Here is a 22,659-nt window from a genome sequence, read left to right on the forward strand (position 1 = left end):
CAGAAATTTCTCTTGCTTAGTGCTCATTTGGCATACGCTTCCCAGGAGGTTGTGACAGAGAACAGAAACTAATTTTTGGAGCTCTCTGCCCAAACTTCTGTGTTTGGAAGATCAGATTACCTAGTCTAAAGGAGTAGTTTAGTTCTACTAAACTAAAAACACTTTATTACTTCTACATTTTACCGCATAAATGATAAAATTTTAAAGCATATCTAATTGGCTTTCAATTTAAACTGAAATTACAGTATTTTTGAAATTGGCTTTGATAAAGGAAGATCAGTGAATGTTTATAGGCCTACCCAGAAGATGGTTGTTTTAATAATTTCCACAACATAGCTACTGAATATAAAATTGGGCTCACATTCATCCTTTGTTATGAAAAAATGATGTGCTCATGTTTAAGCATATTTGGTGCATCCCACTGGGCTATGTGTCATTCAGTGAGATGTGTTCTCTGAGTCAGGGGCCAGATGGCGGATGCAGAAGTCTTTTGCTAGAATACATCTCTATAGAGGATGACGTCGCATTGGACTTGGTGACCAGGCTGACACTGAATGCAACTCAGTCACGGTATTTAAATCTCATTAAGACTCTCTTTTATTTATGGCTGTCCTTGTGATTTTGTCTGGCTTTATGTTTAATTGCTAGCCTCCATGTGGCGATATGATGTGCTAACAGTTCTGCTCTTTATCTTTGCCAAAATGAACCCTTTAAGAGGTAGAGAGTTTCCAGAAGAAAATTCATTGTAACATAAACCAATTATAATTAAGCATAAACTTAATTAAAAGGAAACCTTACTTTTTATATGCTATTTTTCATATTGATATTATTCAGGCTAATTTTATTAGTGGTAGCATGGGCACTTTCTGTTGTAATTACAGAATTTTAGAAGTCAAAAGGATAAGAGATCATGTAGTACAATCCCTAGTAATACAGAAACTAAAATCAATATGAATTCAGTCTTATGTTGAGCTAAAGCAGAGGAACAATCCAGGCCTAGCTATCAAGTCATGATACCTGGTCTAGTATTCTTTCCACTACTCCCTAGGTTTCTTCCAATAACAACCAATAGACTTCAAATTTGCCTTCATCCTTGTCATTGTCACCATCATTATCATATCACCATCATCAAATGACCAAAGAAATATATTTTTTTTAAACATGGAAGAAAGGTCCTGTATTTGCATAATTTTATTCTTTCTTATGGTCATAGGAAAGCTGATTTATTCAGTAAAAGAAAAAGCCAACTATGGTTTTACCATTTGTACATTTCTGACAGTGTTATAATATCAGAGAAAGTAGCTGTGTGAAAATCTGTGCCAATGAAAGATAGAACTACTTTCAAAGCAGAAGGCCTCTACCTTCCTGCATCCATTCTAACAGATGTTTTTTGGAACACCCCCCTCTTCCTCAGCTCCAGTCCATAAAAAAGCAAGATTTGTGTTTTTGCCCCAGCTGGCTCTTTAAGCACATCCACCAGCTGAGTCTGAATTTGCTCTGAAGGAAGTCTCCTTCCTAACACTCACTAGGGCTAGTTCTAGTCTTTCTGATGTCCACTTTTAGAAATTAGATTCTCCTTGCCCTGTCCAGCCTGTTGAACCTCTCATCATGTTCTCTACAGCTCCTACTCAATACATAATCCCTCTCGTGTATTTCTTAGTAGTTTCACTTATATTTTGTCACCACTGGCACGAACCTGAAGGACCTGTTATAAGGATTAATATTTACACCTAACACACATAAAAAGCCATTTCCTACAGTAGGAAATGGCAACATCCCACACAGGTACAACTGGACTTATCTCTGTAAGCCTTTGGGTCAGATTCTTAAATTACAGTCTTGGTCTTCACAATCCCAGATATTGCTCTTCATCAAGCTATTAATACAAAAATACTTTATTCCTTAAAAGTGATTAGGCTGAAGCCCTAAGGCAGATGTCTAGTAAAAGGGATCAACTCATGTAATAGTATATAGAATTTAAAACTCTGAAGCTAAATTTCTACCAATAAAGTTACATATTTTCTTTACAACCAAAGAGATAAAATGTTTCAGATATTACTCCTAAAGGACCAATGGAGTTTAAGTTTAGGCCAGTCTGGCAAAATTACTCAGCTTTATCTTTTCTTTCTTTCAATTTTATTTACATTTATTTTTGTGGGGTACAGTGTGTTGTTTGAATACATGCATATACTGCAAAATGATTCACTTAGGGTAGATAGCATAGTTTTGTACCCATCAGTCCACTATTTCTTCTCCCCCCATCCCCCTCTCTTCTTGGCCAGCATTATCTTTTCTAAGAAATAAAGCCTCAATTGCGAAAAATCAATTGGGAAATGGTTAGATTTTCATTCCATCACAGTAGTTTGTAGGTCAATTCTTTTTAATTTTCTTTTAGTGATTTCATATTAACATCAGTTCATTTGGGACAGATTTCATTTTGAAATAGTAAGATTTCAACATTTTTGCAAACTCAATGTAATGAAGACAAACATGGGTACAGAAAGGTAGAAATGTAATGGGATACAGAGGAAGAGAGGGGAGACAACTTGGCTGGGAAAAGCTTGCCTGCTCTTTACGATAGGAATTTTAAATGATTTCTGACATAAGGATAACTTTTAAGAACAAACAATAAATAACAAATACTAATAACTCCCCTCTAGATCTGATGATTGACTCTACAACCTGTTTCACCCAGGAAAGGGGTAAGACATAGTAATCCCTTCCTCTTGCCAGTGACTATTTAGGAAGAGGCATGTCTGCCATTTCTGCCAATGCAATAGGGGAAGTCAGCTAGTGATTTTGGTTTTTCCTTGCTCTTAAAACTTAAAAATTTAACTGATTTGCTCTTAAAACATAAAAGCTTAATTGATTTTGAGGACTTATGACTTAAAATTTTCTAAATCAGTAGTTACGAAATATCCATACTAAATGTTTAACTGAATTTCCCCTCTTCCAAAAGATGAATGTAACAAATAATGTAAGATAAATATAAGAAGTGACAAATATGGACGATAGGCAATTTTTTAAGTAAGAAATTCTCCATGGATATATCAGATTAGTGTCTAAAGAAACCAACTCCAAAAGAAGGGTTTTTAAATTATGTTATGAGTGGGGGTTTTTACCCCCTTTGACAGAAAGTGTAAGGTCCCTGATTTTTTTTTTTTTTAAATCTGCCACCTATTTCCACTACAGATTCTAAAGCAGCAACTGCAGCAGGGGCAATTCAGATAGATATCTTGTTTATTAACAATCTGTTTCAGCTCAGGGATTCTTCTTATTCTTGACTAGAGAACAAGGTGAAGAGTCTTTTCTATAATTTCTTTTCCTGGGTCCCCACTCTGGTTCCTGTTTGGCCTACTATGTGGTAGGAATAAGAGGCAGAGCCTATGCGTCCATCAAAGAGAGAGGCAGCCTGAGCCCTTTAACAATGAACTTACATGAAAGGTAAGAGAGAAATGCAAAGCACAAAGAAACAAAAACGTGCTAATGTCAAAAGATTACAAAAGAAAGAGCTCTCAGCCTAGAAGCACCTTTAACTTTCTGGTAACATGAAAAAGTCCATCTTATAATACATGACCTAACAGCCAGAACCTATTAGCACTACCCTCATGAGAAGTGAAGACTGGGGTACGGTATACTGACACTTGGAAATTAGAGTGTGCTGCTAACGTGTCTGCAGGAGAGCTGGGATTTATTTACTTTTTATTTATTTATTGAATCAAAATTGATTAAACATTTTTGGGGGTTGCACACTGTGATATGTTGATTAAATCAATATTACTAGCATATATATTGTTACAAATCATAATTATTCTTTATGCCTCTTGTCCAATCTCTCCCCTTCCCCACCCCTCCCCGCTCTAATTGCCCTACATTTCTTCTCTCCTTCTGAAAGAATAATGGTTATTCTGTTAATTTGTTGCCTAGATGATCTGTCCAATGCTGAGAGATGTGATCAGGTCCCCCAATATTATCATAGAGCAGATGCTTCTTCTGTCACTCTGAAATGGGTTTGTGGAAAGAGACATCCTCTTCTTTTCTTTGTCTCTGCTGGTGACTCTTCTTGTGTGAATGCACTCCAGTGGTAGGCAGACCATCTGTGTGGTGGTTTTGGTGTCTAGCTGCTTTTGTGGCAAACACGGTTATTGTGGTAGCTGTGGTGGGCCACCCACGTGAGAGCTGGGATTTAGAACACACTTTGCCTGTGGTCATAATAGTCAAGAGCATAGGCTCTGATGCCTGACTGCCTGGATTTGAATTCCAGCTTTACTATTTACCAGTTGTTGGGAAAACTGCTCTTCATGCCTAATTTTTCGCATTATAAAAGATGCCATTTTCTACTACAATGGATTGATGAGAGTTAAGATTAATATATGTAAAATATTTAGAACAGTCCTTGGCACATAGCAAGTGTTCAATAAATATTACTTATTTTTATAAATGTGATCACTATATCGTGATTATTAAACACAAGGAATTTTGCTTTAAAAGGAAAAACAGAAATGGGTGTTAGCTGGAGAGAATAGTGGGGGCCAAAAGAGGTCTTTTGTTTTAAGATGGGAGAGAAAACATAGGTGTGGAGCACTGGTTTAACTGGGGCTGGGATTTTGCCAAGGGAGCATGCAAAATGAGAGAGAGAGAGACAGAGACAGAGAGAGAGAGAGACAGAGAGACAGAGAGAGATAAGAGATGGATGATTACAAGAGAGTGATCTTGATGAAAGGCTGATAAATATATTTAGGTAAAGGAATAATGGCGAACATTGGAGTGGGGAGGAGTTGCAGTGGCTGAGTCAGTGAAAAGGTGGTAAGAGCAATGGATTGTAAGCCCTGGTGGGGTTGAAGAATTACTGGAGTAAGGGTATAAGACAGAATAAAATTGGAAGGAAAGGAAGTGGTAATTCAGAAAGTAGGAATATTGAAACTGAGAAAAAAAAAAGTGGGGCTGCAGTTATGTATAGAGACAAGGTTTAGAGCATGATCATCAGAGTAAGAGGCCAAGGTAGGGTAAAGGATAAGTTTGTTAGAGAGATCTTATCATCTTACATTTCTTACAGTGGCACAGAGGCCCCGTATGACCAGCCCTACATTACTTCTCTGACTTTATCTCCTACTTTTCCCCCTGCTTTTCTCTAGCCACAAGGCCTTCTTGCTGTCCCTTTAGCACACCAAGCATGTTCCTGCTTCAGTCTTTGTACTTGTCCTTTCCTCAGCCCATAACACTTTTTCTCAAGATAATTACACAGCTAACTCCCCTACCTCCTTTGGCAATTTGATGCAATGTCACTTTCTCATGGGACTATATGAAATTCTCAAGATTTAGGACAGGGGTAGTGATGTAGAGAGTGAACAGGAGTTCAAGGCCTTGGCATACTGGAGAATTGTTAGATAACTGCAACAAGGAGTAGTGAGTGGAATAAGCTGAAAACATGAGCTTCAAAATTGAGGATTTTTAGAGAAGAGGGAGGGAGAAGAATCTAGAATAATGAATAACAAATAGAACCAGACTTTTCTTCCCTCTCATGAGAATAAAATAAAATTTACTACTGTGCCAGCATTACCATTTAGACCCCTTTGGTTTTAGCAGTTACTATGTGGGAAGTGATTTCCTTTCAAATTGTGTGGGCCCAATACCACACAGCAGGCTATACACTCCACTAGAGTTCCCAATCATCAATCCAAACAGCCACATTAGCTTCAGTCTTATGGAAAAGGGCATTTGCCTGCTGTGTCAGAAGAGGAAATACAACAGTACCAGATGTCTAACAGAGAAAATGAATCCTTTAAGTTATATATGACAGAATATAAGTTTTTTTCATCTTCCCAGTAAATGGCCTTAAGTTCTCATTGTATTGGTCTTCTGGGTGAGGTCTCCTGAAGCTATGATCTGTCATCCACAGAACTCCCAAAAGGCTTGAATATATTATATAAAATAGTACGGTCTGGAAAAACCATGTTCACATAATATCTTTAACCTTCAGTAGGGAAGGTTTCAGTTCTGAAATAGCACCATAACAGATATTTTAAATTAGCAGTTTGGTCACCTTAAGCAAAAAGAAATGAATAGCAGTAAATGTCACCTTCTAAAAAAAAACAAAAAACAAGCAAGAGTAGAATACAAAACTTAAATGACAGGGTAAAAAATTTACTCCTTTTAATTACTTTGTTTCAGGTTAATTTCTAAAAAAATTCTCATTCCTTATCTATTTCTAATGCATCTTCCTGAAATATGTATATCTAGTGACTGCAGACAGTAGAAAGTACTGTTCTGATACACTAAAGAACTGTCACTAAGTTATATGCAGGAAAAAAAAAAATAGAGGATTTGAGGCAGCTAAAAAGAATACTGCTTTGAAGCATAACTATCATGTCATAACATGATTTTGTAATGGTTTCGCGAAAAAAGACTGTATTGCAGGATCCTCTAATCCCTAAAAATTGACATAAAGAAAAATTTAAACAGTCTATAAGTGTTAGGAAAGAAAAAAAGATTGGAGCCTACTCTTTTAAGTTCCAGGCTGGGATGATTGGAAAAAAGCACCCATTTAGGCATGCCTGGTAAAGTTCCTAAACTCTAAGGATAAACATAAAATCTCATAAATATCCTGGCAGAAAGAACAAGTTACTTATGGGAAAAACGTCACACTGGCAATGAAACAGCCAGTCTATGCACCCTGAGACAAACAGCACCTATGCACCCTAAGAGAAAAGGACTGTGTCCAAGGATCCTTTACCTCATTCACCTTTCAGGATAAAAGTAAAACAGCAAACTAGAAAAGAGACCTTAAGATGAAATAAGAGAAAAGGAAACACTGGTTAGCCATGTAAAATTAAATTTAAATAGAAAATAATAGATTTTTCAGGATTATGAAATAAGTACTCAAAACTTTTAAAACAGAAGGGTAGCAAAATGATTGTAAAGACCTCACTGTCAGAGAGCAGTGAAAGAGGTAAATATAATCTTTGGTTTTTGGGGTATAGAATTTTATATATATGATATATAGTTTATATACATATATACAACAGGTGGGAAGCACTCTGAAGGTTGGGGAGCTTTTAGTTCAGACAGTGCAGAGGCATGGTATTGCTCTACAGTACAAAAAAAGAAACAGAATCTCCATTTCTAGAAGATTCAATATTGGTATGTTGTAGTCTTTCCCTGCAATCACCAGAAACAGGCAGAATTAATAGAACATTTGTAGAAAGGCTAACAAGGAATCTAAAACATAAGATGAGCAAACAAGGAAGAACCACCAGATACAAGGGGACTTCAAGACATCTGTGTAAAAATGAAATTAAAGGATAGAAGTAAAAAATATAAACTTTATCTCTCAACATAAGCTCCATCGAGTTCAAGACACTTTTGGACACTGCCAACAAGTAACCACAGAAAAAAAATCAACAAATTCCCAAAAGGTAGAAATTGGTTAAAAAGGAAATCAAAGTTGAAATGCAATGCAATAAATAAGTGACGATAATAGTTGCAATATATCTAAAACTGTGGGATATGGTCAAATTGACACGTGTAAAAACATGTAGCCTTACACGTGCTTACTAGAAAAACAGAAAGACTGGAATAAACTTTTAAGTTCTGGACAGTAGAAGAGTTAGTTAATGAATAAAATACCAAGAGGAGGTTCTTGGTTAATGAATAAAACAACAAGAGCAGGTTCTTAGAAAAACTAACATAAAAATAGAAAAAAACCCTGGGTAAGTTTAATGAAGGAAAAAAAGATAGAAGTAAACATTAGTGAGAAAACAATGACAGATATGAAGATTAAATAACTTGTAAGTAAATACTATCTAGAAATTATACCAAAATTTTGGAAGATCTAGAATAAATAAATACTCTTCTAGGAAAATATAACTAAAATTGGCTCAAAAAAGAGGGAAAAACCCTTTGATTATAGAAGAAATAGTAAAAGTATACGAAAGATCTATCTCACAAAGGGTAACAGCCTCAGATGAGTTTATGGATAAGTACTATCAAATCCTTAAGAAAGTAATTGCTAAACAAGTCAGGCACAGAAAGAGAAATACCACATGTTCTCACTTATTGGTAGGAGCTAAAAATTAATATATAAATTCACACACACACACACACACACACACACACACACACACACACACACCAAAAAAAAAAAAAAAAAACTGGGGGGGGGGTGAAGAAGATATAACAACCACAATTACTTGAAGTTGATATGACAAGCAAACAGAAAGGACATTGTTGAGGGGGAGGGAGGGAGGTTTTGGTGATAGGGAGCAATAATCAGCCACAATGTATATCGACAAAATAAAATTAAAAAATAAAAAAAATAAAATAAAAAAATAAATAAAAGCAGACTTCTGTGTCAAAAAAAAAAAAAAAAAAAAAAAGAGGACTGGCATCATAAAAAGTGTGTCTTCTGACCACAGCAGAGTTTAATTAAAAATTAATAGAAGAAAAGTTGGGAAATCCACAACTACCTGGAAATTAAACAATGCACTTCTAAATATTCCATGTGTGGAAGAAGAAATCGCAAAGACAGTTAGAAAGTATTTTGAGCTGAATGAAATGAAAACTGCATATCAAAAGGAATGGGATGCAGCTAAGACAGTGCTTAAAGGAAAATGTATACCCTTGATGCCTTCTATATTAGAATAGAAGGGCTAAACTCAATCAACAAGGCTTCAACTTTAAGAAAGTAGAAAAAGGACAGCAAACTAAACCCAAACCAAGCAAAAGAAAGAAAATAATAAAGATAAGGGTGGAAATCACTGAAATGAAAATAGAAAAAATAAATAGATAATGCCAACTGAAAAAAAAAAAGAAAGTAATTGCTACAGGTCAAATGTGTCCCCCAAAAGTTCCTGTGTAAGAGGCTTGATCTCCTCTGCAACAGTGGGAAATCCAATTACAATATTTGCAAGGTGGGGCCTTTAAGAGGTGGTTAGATTGTGAGGACTGTGCCCTCATGAATGGACTGACTCATTCCTGTAGTAACTGGTGTGGTTCTGATGGCTTTATAAGGAGAGTAAGTGAGAAGGTCAGCTCTTACTCTTGTGATTCTTGCCATGTGATACCCTGTGCTATTGTAGAGAGCCACCATCAAGAAGGCCCTCACTAGATATGCCCCTCGAACTGTGGATTTCCCAGCCTCCAAAACTGTAAAAAATAAATTTAATTTCTTTATAAATTATACAGTTTCAGGTATTGTTATAAGCAACAAAAACGGACTAATACAGCAATATTGTCCATGTTATGAAAAATATTTCAGAGCACAGACAGATTTAAACTTCTCAACTCATTTTATGAGGCTAGCACAACTTAGATACAAAATCCACACAAATAAAGCAGAAGAAAAGTAAAGGCCAATATAATACACAAACATGAAAAAATTCCTCAATGAAATAGAAGCAAATCAAGCTTACAGTATTAATCAATACATATTCACTAAGGCGAAATTTAAAGACGGTTCAATGTTTAAAAGCCTATTAATGTATTTCATTAACATCAACAGATTAAAGAAAAAAAATCAAATGACAATCTCAACAAAGGCTGAAGAAACATTTTCTAAAACTGATACTCCATTTTGTATTTAAAATGGAAAACACAAAAACTCTTATTCAACATGAAATAAACTTTTTCCAATTCAAAAAACTGTCTACAAGAAACTTCCAGAAAAACTATATTTAATGACAAAACAGAAATGTTCCTATTATAATCAGGAGCAAGAGAGGGATGCCAGCTATCGCCACTAATATTGCACCGGAGATCCTTGATGATGTAAGAACACAAGAAAAATATACTGGAAAGCAAGAGATGTCATAATTTTCAGATGATATAATTTGCTACTTAGCAATTTTAAGAGAACTGACTAGAAAAATATTGAATAAGATAGTTTAGCAAGGTGAGAAACTATAAATAGGAATGGCACACAGAGAATTAGTATTTTCTTTTATACCGGCAATACTGAATTAGACAATTCTGGAAAAAACCCATTTACAACAGCAACAAAAACTAAAATATACAGAAATAAATTTTAAAATAAATGTCCAATTCTCTATAAAGAAAACAATAAGACTTTCCTGTATGATGTAAAAGATGAAGCTAAACAGAAAAACATACCATGTTCCTAAAAGGGAAGACTATTATTTTCCCATTTTCCACAAATTATAGTGCAGTTCTAAATAAAATCTCAGGGTGTTCCAAAGGTATTTGACAAACTAATTCTAAAATACATGTGGAAGAGAAAAATGCTCAAGAACAGCCAAAGTTTATTTTTAAGAAGAAAAACAGGGAAAAAGGATTCTGTACTCCATTTACATTTGCTTTAAAATAGCTCATTCATTGAATTGTTCGGTAAATATTCCACTGGATGCATATTATATATCAGAACTCTTCTAAGAAAACAGAAGTGAACAAAACATAAAATCCCCACTCTTAGAAATCCTATATAAAGATTTCTTAAAATGCTAAATTAAAAAAAAAAAACTTCATACAAGCATCAAAGAACTAATAAAATAGTGAAGAATTAATGAATCAAAAATCTAAGAGAAGAAAAGAAACCCAGTGAGGCCATCCTGTAATGAAATCTTTTATTTATGCCCTGAGGACATGTCCTAACTGGAAGAAATAGCTATCAAACTAAGTTGCACTTTTGATGGCTTCATGGGATGAGAAGAATAAAACTATACTCACAGGGTAAAAGGTGAACCAGATGTAAATCAGCCTTCCTATGATCTAGTTCTTATAGCCTGACTTTAGGTCATCTGAGTAGGCCAGGTAAATTCCAAACTTGAACTTGGATTAAAGTGTTCTAAACTAGTAGCACCCCTAGATACCTGGCAGAAGTAAACAAAAATCCTATGGGGGAAGATATTATCTGGGGCTCAAAATAGTTCTATAGTAGTTTTCAAATATAATATCCAGCATATAGTCAAACATATGGACACACAAGAAAACAAGACGCTATAAACAAGAAGCAGAAGAAGCAACCATAGAATCAGAGCCCACAATTATTTAGATTCCGGAATTATCGGATATAGAATAAAAAAACAACTATGTGGACCACATTAAAAGAAATAAAAGCCAAGCTAAGGTACTAGAAACAATAAAAAGTATATCTGAAAAAGAACCAATTGAAATTCTGCACCTTAATAATATAACCAAAATTAAGACATTAGTGGATGGATTTAACAGTAGCTGAGAAAATTAGTAAAGTGAAAGATAGGTCAAAAGAAACTAGAATGCAGTACTAAGAGACAGAGATGGAAAACAGAGAAGAGAAGGTAGAAAACTAGAGAACACAATGAGAAGGATTTAACATATATTTAATTGAAGTCAGAACAAGAGAGAAAATGGGGCAAAAAAAATTGAGAGATCATGACTGGGAAATTTCCAGAATCCCAACAGAGATCCCAAATTTGAAGGGGAAAAAAAAAAAAAAAAAAAAAAAAAAATTCCCCACAGACATAAGACTTCAGAAAACTAAAGAGAAAGATAACTACCTTAAATATCTTAAAAATAGCCAGAAAATACAGAACAGCTTATTTTGAAATGAGCAACAGATGAACTTGTAAGAACAAGGCAGAAAATAGTGGAGTAATAGCTTCAACATGTGGGGTAAAAAATAACTTGTAGTTTAGAATTCTATACCCAGTGAAAACATCATTCAAGAATTTAAGGAATAGCTGGCTGGTTAGCTCAGTTGATTAGAGTGCAGTCTTGTAATAGTAAGATCATGGGTTCAGATCTTTGAACTGGCCAGCCGCCAAAAAAAAAAAAAAAAAAAAAAATTAAGGAAATAAAGGTGTCATCAGACAAACAAAAACCAAGCACATATGCTACGAATTGACCTTAAGAAATTTAAAAGGGTGAATCTGATCACATTAAAATTAAAAATTGTTCACTATAAAGCAAGTAAAAAAGTAAAGTGACAAAGCAGAAGTTATATGTAACACATATAACTTAAGGATTAGTGAAATTCCTGAGTCAATATAAAAAAAACAACAACAGACACCCCAACAGAAAAAAATGCGCAAACAATTTGTAATGGCATTTCTCAAAAGAGGAAAACTCAAGTGGCCAATAAACATAAGAAACCATAATCAACCTCATAGTAATCAGAAAAATGTAAATTAAATTCACAGTACAATAGCCACTAACAAGCAAAAATTTGCAAAAAGTCTAGTATTAGTGAGGATACAGAACAAGAACTCATACACATGCCTTGTGGGAGGATAAACATGTACAATTATTTTGGAAAACAGTTTGATTTTATCTAAGAAGCATATACTCTATGCCCAAAATTCCACTCATTGGCATGTACCCTAGAGAAACTTGCAGACGTTTATCAGGAGCCACACAAGAAAGTTCATAGCTCCACAGCTCTTAAAAGCCATAAACTGAAAATAACCAAATGTCTACCAAAAATAAAAAATTAGTAATTAAATGGTGGAATATCTATACGAGTATAATGCAATAATATACAACAATGAAAATAAAAAAACTACAGCTATATACAAAAGATACGAATTTCAAAGATAACATTAAGCAAAAGCAGCAAGTCATAAAAGAATACATGTGGTATAATTCCATTTCTATAAAATACAAAAACAGGCAAAATTATATGCATTCCTACTATAAGCATTCTTAGGAGGTCAAACTGTTAAGAATAGCAAACAAATGATTATTAGAAAAGTAGGACTAATGGTAACTGGAGGAAGAGGGTGAGCTGGCAATGTTCTACATCTCATCTTTGCAGTAGTTAAAATACTTCTTTAAACGGGAACATGTTTATGTACTTTATCTCACAATAAAACAAGTTTGGCAAGAGGCAATTTGTGCATACTTTTAAAATTATGAGTATTTATAATATTTAAGAATATCTGGCCTATTAGACTAACAGGTCAGCCTTATATATCCAATTTAAAATGTGTAAATAAGTAATCAACTTCGACTTGTGATTTTAAAGTAGAAATCTTACTAAGTTATATGAGGCATTGAAATATTCAAGAGAATTCAAGGTTTTACATATTTATTAAGAGTTTAATTTATTATATTTGTAAGATATTTATACACTTGAAATGGTTTTAAATCAGGGAATTAGGGTTCTTGAAACAGAAACTGAATATATTGAATTTATAAATACAGTTTAAAATATTTTTTAAAGTTTAATTAAGTTGTAAATGGGACTAAACATTATCTAAATGCTCCTAATTTAAAAGGATTTGCTGAAATTTGCTAAACTTAAATAGAAAAATAAAATTCCAGCTTGACCTCAAAAGCCTAAGAAAGAACTACTCTTTAGATTTATATCTTTAAGAAATCAAATAATTTTTAAGAGCAAACTTCTAAATAATTTTTTTCTAAATAATCTTTTTCTACCAACTTGTTCAGATGATACAAAACAATTCACATTTAATACTGTATCTCTGTTCTCTGTGGGGCATAAAACCTATGCCAGAAGATTTTGATGATTAATTTTAATTACAGTGGTCTAGGACTATATTCAAAAACATAAACCACTTAACAGTTGATATGGTGACATACATTACTTTCAAAGTAGTTATTCTTTACATTTGGGGGGGGGCAGGGGGTCACAGACCAATTGGAGTATAGAACAAGTGCTATGGAACACCCAGAAAAACACACATAGACACACACATGGTGTTACTGTCACTATTATACTGACCAGAATCAATACAATAGTCAAAGATATCTTAAAAAGGCCCCAGGTTAACATTTATACTCCCTATTGTCTTGGTTGCCAATTACGAAATCAGAACTGAAGTTATTTTAGACACATCATCTGGCAAAACATAGTTATGCATTATATTATTACATATAATTTTATTATTTTAAATCAGAAAGCTAATGCCTTTGAGATCAAAGTTCACATAGCTTGTTTTCATTTGTCACTCAAAAATGAACAAGATGCTACTGTTTACCTAATAAATAAGCAAAGTTTTGTTTTGTTTGAAAGAATATACTGGCAAGGATGAGAGGAACTAAAAGCCATTCTTATACATTACAGGTAGGAGTATACAGTTATACGACCTTACTGAATAACTTTATATACGGAAAGTCATATATAAAGCCTCAACTGTGTCACCAATAATCCAACTCTTTGACTTACCAATTCTACTACTAGAAATTTATCTAAGGAAATAACTTTGGATATGCAAAATTTACTGCAAGAATGTTCATCAAAAGTATTCTTTATAATGTCAAAATCCTGGAGACAGTATAAAATGATCAACAATGGAGGAGTAAATAATGTATGGCGTAACAGAACACTATGCAAGCATTTAAAATATACTTAAGAATATTTAGTGACATGAAAATGCTCATGGACCTACTGCTAATAGAATAAAAGTTTGATTTCTATGTGGCATGATCTCATGTTCTTTCAAAAAAAGGAAAAAATTCTATAAACATAAAACCAAGACTAGAGGGATACATAACAAATTTTTAATGTAGGAGAATTCCATGTACTTTTTCTTCTTGTCTAAAATTTTAATAACAAGAAAAAAAATCAATAGTTTATTAGATTATATGCACTCTTTGTTCATCTTGACTTCTGGCCTAATTTAAGAACCATGTAGTATAAGGTATCAATTCTATTATTTTATTTATTATTACCATTGTTTGCCTAGGCAATTGAAGGTATTCGATAATTTGTCTTTTATTTTTGATTTTACATATTTATGGGGTATAGAGTTGACTGTTAGTTTCTGTGTACAGTATATGATCAAATAAATATTATTAGCATGTTCATCATTACAAATCGTAATTATTCTTTGTGTCCCTTAACCAATCACCCCTCCCCTTTTCCCACCTCTAGTAAGTATAGGCCTGTTCTCTCCTTCTGAACGTTCAACATTTTACTGTGGTCTTTCTTTCTCTCTCTTTCTTAGCTCCCACTTATGAGTGAGCACGTGTGGTATTTCTCCTTCTGTGCCTGCCATATTTCACTTAACATATTGCTGTGAATGGCAGAATTTCCTTCTTTTTTATGGCTGCGTATTCCATTGTGTATATATATCTTTTTCCTTATCCAGTCATCCATTGATGGATATTTAGGTTGGTTCCATATCTTGGCTATTGTAAATAGAGCTGTCATGTACATGAGAGTGCAGGTATCCCTTCGACATAATGATTTCCATTCCTTTGGGTATATACACAGAAGTGGGATTGCTGGATCAACATGGTAGTTCTATCTGTAGTTGTTTGAGAAACCTCCATACTGTCTTCCATAATGGCTGTACTAATTTACATTCCTACAGTTTATTCAATAATTTGTGATAATCAAAAAAACCCAAGGCTGTACCTATTTCTAAAGGACTACAAATTAAAGATATGGGCTATTAATGAAAGATCTATAACTGAATTTGGCTGGCCCTCAAAATAAGAAAACAAGTTCCCACTGCTGGAATAGATATGATAGCTATTTTCCTTGGCAGGGATGAAAGATGATTCTAGTCCATAATTTGAAACATCACTGAGGCTGATGGTTTTGTCACATCCAAGTGTTAATATAAATTACGTAGTACTCAAAGGTTAGTCTATAAAATGCAGTATTCATTTAAAATTAACTTGGGAAAATAGGATACATTATAATAGTACATTCTGATTTTAACTACACTGAAATAATAAGAGAAAGAAATGTATAAAGCTGTTAAAAGTGGATGTCTTTGAGTGATGATACCACAGGTGATTCCCCCCACTTTTTACTTTTTAATTTTTTTGACATTTCTAAAATGAGATATACTACACTTTCTTAGTGAAGAAAAAAAACAAAGCTATCTTTTGGACTAATATGTTCTAACTGTACATACAGTCCCTGAGAAGTTACGTGTATGTCCTTAAGAAAAGTTTGTCTAGTAAATTACTAATGAAAAAACCATCATCTCCCTAACTCATAATTAAATAAGTGATATCTAAAATAGAGAAATGAGCTATGCCACAGTTCTAATATATTCTAAAAAAGCATAGTTGAAGATACAACATATGAAGAGGTTAACTTTTTGTCTTGATGCTATTAAGTAAATCAACACTTCTGACTGGATTAAAAAAAAAGACCTAATGCTAAAGAAGCTCACATATCTCAGGCAATCATAAAAGAATTAAAAGAATATTAATCAGTAGTGAACAATAAATCAGGCCATAGCTTTTCATGAAACTATAATGTAACTCTGGACAATATTTTATAATTTTTTTCTAGTGGAAGCCAAATGAAAATATATCATTAACTTTCTTGTTGCCAAATAAAAGATGAACTTTGAATCCTTCTGAAAGAATTCTTTAACTTCTGTAACCCAAACATTTTTACTATGAAAAATATTCTTTGTTTAATTTACTTTTCAGGAATCCCTCTAATTTACTGTCTCTAATTTGAATTATTCTATTTTGATGACTGAAATCTTTTTTACATCTAGAAAGAGAAATAATTGTTTTAAATATAGTTCAACATATAAAAAGTTTAATGTAGGTTGGATTCTGAACTTGTGGTCAAACTAACTCATCAACTTGTACTCATACATCTTGACAGTTGGCTTGATAAGACAAAAATCATAAATTTCAAGAATTAGAGCTGGAAGGGGCTCTAGCAGTTGCCAGCCTTCCCACCAGGAACACTATGATATGATTTTTTTTTTCTTCTGTTTAAAAAAGTATAAGTTCAAACACATATATAACTATCAATAAAACTTGCTCAATAAGAGAAAACCAATATGCACAGATGTGATACATTTTTGGTCAAAAGTAAAGAAATTTGATGCTTTAGTCAGTCTCATCATTATAGATAAATGCACAGTTTCTATCAGGCCTTTTGAAAAATTGAAAATAACTTAAAAGTACTTTTCCCTTATCTAGCACCCCAGGGAAAAGGAGACCCTTGGTTGGGAATGATCCATTTAGTCCAACCTCCTAATTTCACATATAAGATGGTTCTGGATCTAGAGGTTTAATTAATCACAAAAAAGGGGAAAAATGACCTTTCTCACAGACAAAATATTGACCAATGCAGTGTTTCTAGAAAAAACTACATCCTGTGAACAAAGCAACCTGGTAAGTATAAACAATTTAAATCAAATGAAACACAACCTTCAGTACACTATTTCCAACAATTATAAAAATAAGAAATGCTTCAAATTATAGACATTATAATTTTCTTTAAGTATTTTTATTTAGAGATTTTTCTGGTAAGGAGATATACCATAGGAAAGCAATTTCACTGGCAGTGAGGTATGTATATACTCTACCAAAATACTCCTTATTTTAACTGTTTTTAACTTTATTTACATATGAAGAAAAGTATCAATGCATATCCTTGGTTCAACTATATTATTAGCCAAACTACATGAAATAAAATGAAATGGTGCTTGCATACAAAAACTGTTATTTGTAAAAGAATCTGATTTTGGATTAAAAGAACTAATTAGTTTTTGAAAGAGTTTAAAAAAAGAATCACAATTTATCATGACCAAGACACCTGCACCATATTTTCCATTCCTCACAGCACATTTATTTCAGTAATTCTGTTACGGCGGTTCTTTGCAGAGCATAGTGTTACACGATTTTCGTACATATAATCACATCCAAAACAAGTTCGAAAATTTAAATTGTAAACATTCTCATCATATGTAGAAATATTTTAATTGGTGTATTAAGTCTTGCTAACTGATCAAATTTGGAAGATAAATGATAACACCTATTCTATATGTGTAGTGAGCATCTTTTATTAATTACATTTCCACAATGTTAAATAAAGAGGCAAACCTGTCCTGTAAGCACGTCAAATTTTAGGTAACATTAAAAAGAAACAATCTGTTAACAAAAGGATGTCTTGCAATAAAGAACATTAGATTTTTTAAATCTATTATGATACAAAAATGTAAAGGGTAAATAGCATCTTTGTTGACAAAGTAGGAGGTAGCATGGATGCACCACTTTATTGTCTGAGAAATGCAACTGGAGTAAAGAATATTTCCTTACCACAAATAATTTCCAGGACTATGTACATATTTCTTTTAGAAATACTTGTTTAAACAAATCTCCCTCCACTTTTTAGTATAAAAAAAACCATTCCATGTGATTTTAAAAAAACACTTACACATCTAGATAGAATAGTAACTCTGCCCTATTTGAGTGAACAGTCTCAAACTATGAAGTACATGATATTTAATGCCCTAAGTTGAGTAAATTTAGTTAGCAGTTCCTGGTATTATACAAAACACTAAATACATACAAACAAAATATAATATCTTATTTTTCTATGCAAGTCTTGTGGGGAATAAACAGAGCCTTGATTCTGGTAACACTGCAGAAAACATAATTTTCTATAAGTCTGTCTATAAGTATCCATGTGCAACAGTTTATAAATGGCTGCTTACATGTACTGATCTTTTATTGAGTGAACAGCTAACCAACAAAACTCAGTAAACCTTATAAATACATCTTCCACCCTATATAAAATATATAGACTACTTACTGTTTTAAGTATTTGTTTTGCTCTGATGTCACTGTAATTCAGTTTTCCCCATTTTCCTGCTTTAGTACTTATAAACAGATAATTTAATGTGGCTTTTTAAAAAAAGAAAGAATTTCAAATTTACATCCAATTCAAATTTGCTATTTAAAAGGTTTCCTGGTTCTATGATGCTGCTTCTGCCATTAATAGAGAAAATGAAGTTTCTGTAATGGAGGCAGGCTTTTTAAGTAGTGATGTGACTTCCACCATGCCAGCTCCAGTCCGTGGAAGATTAGCGTTTACAATGTGTCGTTGTAAGTGCTTAATCCAGTCTTCCTGAACAGACAATGGTCCTCGAAAGACTAGGCCACAAAACCTACAGAAGAAGTTGACAACAGTTATCTTAACATGATCAATTCCCTTTATTTAAAACCAATTCACATAAAATCCATAAACAAAGAAACAAACTTGATCATATAATGGAGACAGCACTTGACTAACAGTTTCTAAAGTTGAAATGATTTCATACAATATCAAAACTCCCAATTCATATGTTTATTAACAGCTACAATGAACTCCAGTAATCTTTGTAGAAGTGAGAACACTATTATTAGGTTAAAATTAACTAAACAGTCTTAATACCTACACATCTTAATTCATTTAAAACAACTATTACTCCAAAATGTGCCATTCTTTAGGAAAGACCCTTCCCCAATTCAGAATTCCTTAAACTGCATTGTGTCTACACATGTTCATATGGTGTGTGTGAGTTTGAGTATGGAAGGAGGTGTGAGTATGGCGGAAGAGAAAATATGTTCTCAATAAGCAAGAACTTAAGGCAGTAAAAAAATCAAATCAAACCAAATTAAACCAAACAAGCCAAATAAATAAAACACAACTACTAAAAAGCCACTTTTATAAATCACAGTATAACAGAGGCTGTTGGCTAATGCAAGAAACTTGATTCATTAGTTGCAGAAGTAAAGTACAGTATATTATGTGCTGAATCAAAGATTTTAAGCCTGTCTCCAAAAGTTCATTTATAACTTGACAGTTGAGAATACACCCTCTGCCACAAATTAAAAATCCCAAATAAAATAGCTAATATGTCTCAAAGCAAAATCTGAAGAAACTGTTCAGATTTGGCAATATAGGCATATACCTGCATCGGAGAATGTAAACCTCGTCAGCACCATGAGGTAATGTTAGCATTTTCTTCTTGCTTCCAGATCTTGACCTTGATTTCTTTTGCTTACAGTCTAAGGCTAAAAAAGGGAAGAGAAAGACTTAACATTCCTTATATATTTCAAAATACATATACATACATACATATATTTCTAGAGAAGTCAGTCCTTCTAAATCAAGTTAGAAGAAGTCTGCATTTATCTCCCTATTCCCTAAAGCATGCACTAACTTGCAGATAATTCTCTAATAGCAGTAATATTATCTGTACACATTCTTCTTGTACTGCTTTTCTCAAATGACGCCTATCCAAACCAAACTGAGAACTGTAAAAATGTTACTAGATAACTCAAAACTACTAAACTGGTTGATTATTACAATAATGGTAATCTTTACTCTTTTGATCATACATTATTTTAACATCTGGTTAAATCTTCCTTATTTCCAGGAAAATTATAACCTTTTATTTAAGATCATTATGTTAAGTTTGCATTTGATTACTACTCCATTAAATAGATCTTACATGCTTTGAAAAACCTAGTAAGGGAATATCAACAATGTAATAAAAAGCTCAATGAAAAATCAATTTTCATAGCAATTCACTTTGAATTCTATAATAGTAATTAGCTCTCAAAATAATCTGGCTCAACAACTGAAACGGCAAAAAAAGTTCAATTTATATTTCTGAACTTAACCTGTATTACATGTACAATCATGCAATCATTCAAGTTTTATTTTACTAGAAAATAAATATAAATCCATATTACCTCACATATATTTACAACTGGATCTGATGTCTAATGATAACTATTCTTTAAAGTAGACCAATATCTCAGTGCTAACTATTCTTGAAATTCTTCTATTACTTGACTTTTCCTTCAATCATTTATTGTGAAAAGTATCTGACTTAAAAAGATACTTTCTTATAGGTAAAAATAGATAGGACGCAACATTTTATTGGTCTTTAAATACAGCTACACCATTCCTTTGGACAAAGGGATGACAGTAATCCAGGGTGCTGCTGGTCAATTAGCAGTAAGAGAAGGTAAGAGTTTAGGAATCCAAAGTGGAGGGGTCCAAATGTAACAGAAGAGTTATCCAAATGGCTTTTCTTCTGTTATCCTGCCATGTGAAATCCCCTGGAAAAAAATTCTAAGTAAGAGAGAATAGGAACAGTCTAAACAACGATTCTGTGAAATGAATGAGTTGTTCAAAGTCTAGATTCCAAAGGAATAGATGCTACTGTTATAAAACCAGTAAACACAGTTCCTTACAATAGTCAAGTGGCAATGCTAACAGAAATGTCATATAGAAAGTCAAAAGCCATGAAAAGCCTAATTCTTATTGAAGCCACTGCTTCCTGTCACCCTCCTATTAAAAGTAAAATCTAGGATCCACAGTCCCACAGTCTTTTTCTGTTTCTCCTTAGAAGAAGAGTCTAATAAGTAAAGAACTACTGCAAGTCAAGTTAGGTATTAAAGAATGGCTAATTCAAAGCTAATCAACCAAAATCTGGAATAAAAAAATCTTATAAGGTTCTCATTAGTTATCACAGTAAGGAGCCTGGTACATAGTAGGAACTCAACAAATACTTCTGGAGCAAATAATAAACACAATCCAGTAATGTAACTATTGACATTTAGATAGCATATGAATGGAAATCTCTTCTGCTGCTACTTAATATAGGTAACATTCCTGTACAACACCTGTGCACCACTTGTTTAAATACGTTGCTACAGTCACACACTCTTCATTATTCTAGATATAAATCGCTGACCAGTGCAGCCTAAGTGTAGACACTAGGCAGATAGTATGAAGACTGAAGTATCATGTACTTCGTAATCAGAACCTTCTTTTTACCAGTTGCTTTGGTGAGCAATTCGAACTTTAGTAAATTTTTGGTGATTCATACACTGGAAGTAGAGTTCAGGAAACTCAAAGGGTAAATGCTACTAGATGTCAGCTACTCTTTCCATCTATAAGGTAACACATACAATCAATGTCTGTTCTCTGTTACGTGGAACAGAGCAAACATTCGGTTATCATGAGATTACAGGCAGAATATCACTTTGATGAGCTTGCTTGTTGTCAAAATTGCCACACTGTATTCAAACTCCTTTTAAAATGCTAATAAATTACTGTAGGATACAAATTGAATACATTATAACAATACTTAAAAAATTTGTTTACAGAATGCTAATGTTAGGGGCTTTAAAGCAAATTAAGGGAAAAGGGCAGAGAATGGTGGGGAAGTATGCAAAAGAATGTTTTATCAGTTATAAAGCATTTAAGTTACATTTAGTTGCTGTGATACTTTTAAAATGGAACTGAACATGTTTACTCTGACATGCAGAAATATTTTTGACATTTTCTTTGAGAAAAAAATATTTTCTGACTTTTGATGCTTTACAGACTGTGGAAATTCTGAAGTTTAGGCTGTTTCATGAATGATCAGATCTAAATTTTAAATAAGAATGCCATAGTTTTTGTAGTAATTAGTATTTGAAGGTATTATGACCTTGGAAAACAGGACAAATGTGCCAGCATATATTACCGATAATCTTTAAGGTTAGAGAACCCGGGACCTCTGGTAATTGAACCTAAATGTTTCAAGTGTCTTAATATCTTCACTATTACTTCTAAATTTCTTATCCTCTGAAATGCTACTCTTTTTTTAACAGGTGAAACATGAATACATTTTACAGGAATAGTTTTTCCTAATACCAACATCCAGCGCTGTAATATTGCTCATACATTTAGAAAAGTCTGTAAAAAAAATTTAGTGTTTAACATAATATGCACACAAAGAGGACATCTATACAGCATCCTCTACGTAAAAAGATGATTTACACAAAATGTTCCATTAAATGAAAAGGATGATGTACAAACATGTCTATTATATAAATATTCTTACTTAACAGATTTTACTGTATCTAGAGAGAAAAGCGATTTCTTTCTGTACTGTCTTACGAGTCACTAGAACATTAAATACAGAGCATCACTAATGCATTCAGTTTTGGTAC

At 33.1% G+C, this 22,659-nt stretch overlaps 1 protein-coding gene across 4 annotated transcripts in view; it reads right to left on the reverse strand.

Moving 5' to 3' along the window:
• Positions 1–17,151: 17,151 nt before the first annotated feature.
• The window catches only part of ZNF644 (zinc finger protein 644), a 107,019-nt gene continuing 101,511 nt past the window's right edge, over positions 17,152–22,659 (reverse strand). For all 4 annotated transcript variants that reach the window (XM_063106273.1, XM_063106275.1, XM_063106276.1 and 1 more), the window contains 2 exons: positions 19,617–19,719; positions 17,152–18,830 (listed from right to left, as the gene is read on the reverse strand). In XM_063106273.1, coding sequence (XP_062962343.1) covers positions 18,638–18,830; positions 19,617–19,719 — 296 coding nt within the window. In that variant the 3' untranslated portion in view covers positions 17,152–18,637. The remainder of the gene's footprint in view (positions 18,831–19,616; positions 19,720–22,659) is intronic.

The sequence above is a fragment of the Cynocephalus volans genome, chromosome 8 (genome assembly GCF_027409185.1).
Source record: "Cynocephalus volans isolate mCynVol1 chromosome 8, mCynVol1.pri, whole genome shotgun sequence".
In the NCBI taxonomy this organism is placed as follows: domain Eukaryota; kingdom Metazoa; phylum Chordata; class Mammalia; order Dermoptera; family Cynocephalidae; genus Cynocephalus; species Cynocephalus volans.